Source organism: Hakea prostrata, chromosome 3 (genome assembly GCF_041222555.1).
Source record: "Hakea prostrata isolate BN-2017 chromosome 3, UWA_Hpros_2, whole genome shotgun sequence".
NCBI lineage: Eukaryota > Viridiplantae > Streptophyta > Magnoliopsida > Proteales > Proteaceae > Hakea > Hakea prostrata.
Window position 1 is genome coordinate 14455000 of NC_142602.1, and position 6381 is coordinate 14461380.

General features: G+C 36.6%; 1 protein-coding gene across 1 annotated transcript; it reads right to left on the reverse strand.

The window, feature by feature from the left end:
• Nucleotides 1-3006: 3006 nt before the first annotated feature.
• LOC149021038 (glutamine synthetase nodule isozyme) lies at nucleotides 3007-5940 on the reverse strand. The gene is made up of 12 exons (XM_089149299.1): nucleotides 5772-5940; nucleotides 5305-5344; nucleotides 5096-5199; nucleotides 4936-4984; nucleotides 4748-4854; nucleotides 4574-4661; nucleotides 4225-4353; nucleotides 4027-4101; nucleotides 3880-3933; nucleotides 3706-3743; nucleotides 3464-3623; nucleotides 3007-3371 (listed from the first exon to the last, which is right to left on the reverse strand). Exons 1-12 carry the CDS (start codon nucleotides 5843-5845, stop codon nucleotides 3219-3221), a joined length of 1071 nt encoding a protein of 356 aa, XP_089005425.1. The 5' UTR covers nucleotides 5846-5940; the 3' UTR covers nucleotides 3007-3218.
• Nucleotides 5941-6381: the final 441 nt, after the last annotated feature.

Below are 6381 nucleotides of genomic sequence, written 5' to 3' on the forward strand. Positions count from 1 at the left end.
ACATTCTTTTATAACAACCATACTTTTTCCTTCTTTTCTCACTTGTTTACTATCATTTTTAATAATTTTTTATCTTGACACCAAACTTATTTTCCATTTCATAATTTATTTTCAATAAAATTCACCAAACCATTTTTCATTCTTGACCAATAATGAATTCTTGTACTTATTTATTTTAAATAGGCATAATAGATAATGAGAATTGATACCAAAAAGAGCCTAAGCCTGTTATTAATATTATTATTATTATTATTTTTGAAAAGAAATCTTAATTTTCTACTAAGATATAGTTTTAGAGATAACTTGATGAAACATATAGGTGTTCAAACGGTAACTGCACCAATGACACCCTTACTTCCTAGTGTACTATTGAGGTGGATGTTATTGTTCAAGATAATATTTAATTTCAACAATCTTTTTAAGTTTTGCTCTTCTTCTTGTATTCCAAGATCTGCAATTCTATTGGCGACACCTTGTCTCGGTTTGTCCTTTTCAATTGGGTTGTTGATTATGTGGTCCATTTGTTAATATTTGGCTTTTAAACTTTTATTATACACTTAAAGTCAAATGCTTATATCGACTCTTTAGATCAATTAACTTACTCATTTCTTGTAAAAATAAATATCTATATGTATTATTGTTGGCATGCTTGGTGGTTAGGGCACCTATAGCACTGCGAGGGATAGGGAAAATTTCTTTAGATTACTTAAATGCCACATGGTACAATCCTAAGAGGGAATTGCAGGGAATTGTAGGGAAAAGAATTACAGAGGATATGGATCCGGTGCGTGACACACATTTACATGTACAGATGTACCCCAGTGGTCCCGAGTTTGGACTGTCTGATTGGAATCATGGACATGATCTGATACATGGGCCTATAAGTACACCAGTCCCCATTCCTTCTCGTGCAATTCACATTGTTTGAAAGCAAAATTTTATCCAGGCCTGGGCCTCAATCTGGGCCCATGAAAAGTGAGAACGCACATGTCATTAATTGCTTAAAGCTAACATGATATCTAAGGGAGTATCTCTCTTATTATTTATTTATTTTATTTTTTTTTGGTTTAATGGGGGCTTTATTAAGCCGAGGGATGGGATATTAATATTCCTCAGCGAGAAGTGAACCCACGACCTCTTCACTAAGAGGTGTTGGTTTCAATCACTAAAACAGTTATGCGTTGACTATTATTATTATAAGGGCGTGTCTCAATTTTACTATTAATTTTACAATGGGATTAAATGAATGCTCTTGTCAACAACTGTAATTGGGTAGGGAAGCATATAATGAATCCTTTAGTTGGTTGGGCCAACGGTTTGGACACCATAGTAACCTTTAAAAAGACCGTCCTTTATTTACTCCGATAAATACAAATGAAACTTATGCAATTGACAGAAGTTTGTTGCAAACTTAATAGCATCGTCATAAATATATTTACTATGTTTCTCATACCCACAAGTAGGGATCTAAATGGTTAGAATATGAATCAATCAAAAGTTTTGATTTTTTTTTCCTTTCTTTTTTGGAAACTTAGGTTCTTAAATAGCTATAGACGAATCCAAAATTTTAAATATTTATTTAGGTATTTGGCTCTTTAATCTAGGGCTCTAGGCCTTCCACCCCCAATATATATGAATCACTCTTAATCCTCAACTCATGTTTGTCTTCCATTTCTCATTTATTGTTTCTTCGTACCTTTGTTGAATCTTCAAAAATCATGTATACCATGTCCATTAGTTGGAGACTTGGATCCCTATTCTAATTGAATCTTTTCCTATTATTTGAATAAAATCTAAATGCCACTAACAAAGACATGGGACGCTTGTATTTTTTTTTGTTCAAATATCCGTTCAAAATCCCAATTCTTTCATGGGAAGGAGGGTTTTGTTTGCTGACTTTCCGATACGATCTACCAGGTTTTTCCTTGTCTGGCGGTTTTCTTTTTTTTTTTGTGTAGGGTATTTCCTTCTTATTTGGGTGATTATATAGAAATAGTTCATGATATTTATGTCAGGCCCATCAATACCTCTACTCTCCCCTAATTTTCAACTACTTATCAATTATTTTGGAGCAGTAGGATGAGTGGGTAATTCCCATTAAACCCCTGCCAGGCTATTAATGGATCAAACAAGAAAACTTAATATGGGCCCAACCGATAATGATCTCCAAATATACAGGCAGATACAGCCAATTAGAAAAGAAACATCACTTTATGTTGTCATGTTTCCAATAGTGCCTTCCACCTCTTCCTCTTTTCATTTGTTTGGTGAGAAAACGACATCAAAATTTTACTTGGGTGTTGTGCATCTGCATCGATTTCTTGGACCGTTGATTTTCAAAAAGTGTATTTTCACTATTTTGAAAAACAGATGATCGAGATGAAAATCTCAACCGTTAGTAGTACAGCAAAGCACTAAAATCAAGCCCGAGAAAACGTTGCCTGCACGTTTCTATCATGTCATCCTAAACCCAACAGAAAAATTAGAAAAAGAGAAAAAAGGGATCTTGTATGATAAGATGTGGCCACCACTCAGGCGCTCAAGACCCTACTGGTGTGGGATAGATACCAACATTGATGCAAGGTCCATGCCTAATTCCAACAAGGGTATACAGAAACGTGAAAAGACGTGTGAGCCACAATAAATTTAGATAAATAACAATGATTTCTCTGGAATGAATTTTGAAAACATTCCTTGAAATCCATCTTATTGCTTTCCAAGTCAGTTTATCTGTAAGAAAAGTAAATGCTTTCCAAGTAAACCATCTGACTGCTTGATGTATTGATGTTTGTCTGCAAGCCTAAAAAGAAAGGTAAGAAAACCACGCTTTTGAAGAGAAGAGACCCCCAAAGAGGAAGTGTAGGGCTGATCTCTGTTAGAAGTTTTGACTCAAAATGGCCTGTGGATGTGCAACACAACTATGACCACCCAGAACAGTAAAAGGCCAATATGCCGTAAAAGGAGCTATGACTTAATTGACTGTTCAAATAGGGAACATTTGGGTAATAAGTGAAACTGTGAAAGCCTTCTTATATTATTAATGTTATTGAACAAAGGCAAATACAGAAAGCGAGGCAACAATATAATCAAAGGTAACAATGGCAAAGACCACTAAACTAACATTCCATGCAATTCTGATGAAAGAAAGTAAGATAACACAAACCCATCCAACCCTCCCCAGAAACAGCAACTAGAAGACCATAGCTGTGACTAGAGTCTCATGGCTTCCACAGAAGGGTGGTCTCAGCAATCATGGAAGTCACAACATAGGGATCCATGTTCGATGCTGGCCTCCTGTCCTCAAAATAACCTTTACCTTCTTTCTCTGTGTCACGACCAACTCTAATAGAAGCCCCACGGTTTGCAACTCCCTGTCAAGCAAACACATGTTTTGTTTGCTATCAAAAAATCTACCATAACAACAAAAGCAACGTGCAATCTCAATAGGTTAACAAGTTAGTACCCATAAGAATGTGTTGATATCTGCAGTTTCATGTCGCCCAGTGAGTCTTCGTTCATTGCCTTCTCCATAGGCAGCAATGTGCTCCTTGTGCTTCAACCCAAGCTTCTCAATTGCCTTCTTGATGACTTCAAATCCACCTTCATTTCTCATGGATTTGGTGCTGAACCCAGATGATATAATTAGTTAGATACATAAAACATGAAGAATCCAACAATGACGATGAATGGTAAGGCATGCATTACCTGTAATTTGTGTGAGCACCAGCTCCATTCCAGTCACCCTAATGACAATAAATAAAGCAAAGGGTGTTAAACATACAGGCAAACAAGACAGTGCTAAATTGAATTGGCCTCCTAACTTTGTAGGATAAGAAATCTACACTTCAAAAGCATCAAAGATTACAAATGAAATCCAACCTTGATAGGCTTTGGGTCTAACGAGAGCACAACACCAGCCATCTCTGTAATCCTCTGTATAAGAAAGAATGCAAGCAATTAGTAACCAGAACCTATCCTTGTTACGAAATTCTCTCCCATAAGAGAAATTCATTTCTGTATGATTACCTCCAAAATGTAGCGAGACATCCATACTTGATCACCAGAAGAAATGCCAACAGAAGGGCCAACTTGAAATTCCCACTGAACAAGAAAAAAGGACATAGAAAAGATTAAAAAAGCAACCACCACTTGACAGGAAGAACTCATCAATAATGAAAAAAGAAGAACCAGGAAGAATGTGAAACAAAAATACTCATTTCCTACCTGGCCTGGCATCACTTCTCCATTGATACCACTGATGTTGATGCCTGCGTAGAGGCATGCTTTGTAATGAGCATCAACAATGTCACGGCCGAAGGATTTGTCAGCACCAACACTACAGTAGTATGGTCCCTGTAATGCAGTAAAAATGAATTTTTTATTTTAGTCATTCCTGCCACAAGGTAAAGATCTATTCTAGGAAAAAGATTATACTGAGATGAATGATATAAAAATTAATTACAGAAAACAAATTCCCATAGACAAATGGAATGGAAGAAGGCGAAAACAGATTCAAATAAATATAAGGAAGGAAGTGAAAACTACTGAAGCTTAACCTGTCTAAAAGTATTACCTGAGGGCCAGGAAAACCTCCCACAGGCCAGCCAAGGGGCCAACTAACATCCTTTTGCAGAAGGGTGTATTCTTGTTCTATTCCATACCTAAACAAATAAATATGAAAAGGTAATCTCCAACAGAAGCACCCTATGAAACAGGGGAAGAGAGACAAAATAACCAAAATTTATACCAGGGTTCTTCAGCAACAACATTAGGATGGCTGAAAATCTTTGCAGCATTATATCTTTTGTTGGTGGGAATTGGTTCTCCAGCAGGGGTGTAAGCATCACACATAACCTATAAAATGAAAATATTATATATAATCCAACAGAAATCATAAGGATAGACGAGGGCATGACATAACAAATAATCACTTACAAGGATATTGTTGCCCCTCCTGAATGGGTCCCTGAAGATAGCCTGAGGACTGTTTTAAGAGACCATAATAAAGCAAGCTTGCATCACTAGTAAACAACCCAGAAGTGCAGAACTGAAACATAATACACAATGTTCAAGGCATGAAAAGAAGAACACTCACTATAAAATTACTTCACTGTCCTCTCCTGGAGCTTGTCCAGTGCTAGAACCATCATAGTTCCATTTGGGTAGCTTTGCCGGATCACTAACTGGTCCAGAAAGAGTCTAACACAACACAGAAAAATAACCCAATAACCAAATAGATCAACAAACTTCATAAAGGAAAAAAAAGAAAGAAAGAAACAATAAATAGCAGAAGTGAGTAAGTACCCTTGCTTTACTCCTGAGGTCCAACCCAGATCCACCAATCCTTTTTTTTCAAAAGAACAGAACAACCATTAGAAAAGCCAATAGCTAGCAAAAAGGTAACATTCCCCTTGAAGAGATCACCATAAAATACAGTAAAACCATGGACGCTAAACATCAACCATACCCATGAGTTCAAAAGAGTGAAACATTAGTACTGGGAGATAGAAACAAACCATACCCACAACAGAAAAGCTGGGAGATAGAACTCAACACAGACAATCAGTAAGCGAAAAGACGATATAGCTTGCGAAGAAGTGGAAGAGCGCAACAAATTAGACAAACCCATGTGTACGGAAAACGATGCAGGAACCCAGAAAACGTAAGATCCGGTAAGATAAAGTTCTAGAGGAAAACAGAGTATCCAATAAACAAAAACAACAACAAAACAACAAGTGATGAAACTGAAAAAAGAAAAGAAAAAAGATTACCATATGTACTCAGCAATAATCTTCTCCGTAACGTCGGAGAGGTTCAAGTTGAGAAGATCTGTGAGCAGCGACATGGTAGAGAGGAATCAAAAAAACACTTGCAGACTTCTTCTAGCTTTGATCCCTCTCTGTATTTCCTTTGGAGGCGTTAGGTAGACCAAGGGGTAGACTATGAATAGGCTTTATAGCGGAGTTTTGACAACTGGGTGGTAGAAAATCTAAATAAAAATGGAAAAATCTAATTAAGAATCATTTTACAAATTGGAATCTTTAGAATCTATTTTCCGTTAATTAAGGGAAGAAAGTAAGAAACCCTCAATGGTCGCAAGACTCGCAACTCGCAACTCGCAACTCGCAAGCTGTGGAGGGTAGGTGGGAATCCGTGGGAAACTTCTCAAGATAATTCTTTTCATTCATTGACTAAATTATCCTTTCCAGATCATGATAATGACCTCGAAATCCTTTCATTTACAGAAGAAAGGAATGATTTGATGATAAATCCAAACAAATATGAGAGGGGGAGAAAATTCATCTGTTTTTAAACTCTATATTTATATCCCAGTTTTAATTCACATCCAGAAGAATGAATGTGTTTGTTAGCTGCAAAGAT

Coding starts and splice junctions, on each gene's coding strand:
- LOC149021038 (XM_089149299.1), bottom strand. CDS start 5,845: ATGTCGCTGCTCACAGATCTTCTCAACTTGAACCTCTCCGACGTTACG. Junction 4,985..5,095: donor GACAGTGAAGTAATTTTATA/GTGAGTGTTCTT, acceptor CTCTTAAAACAG/TCCTCAGGCTATCTTCAGGG. Junction 3,624..3,705: donor GGTGCTCACACAAATTACAG/GTAATGCATGCC, acceptor ATCTGGGTTCAG/CACCAAATCCATGAGAAATG.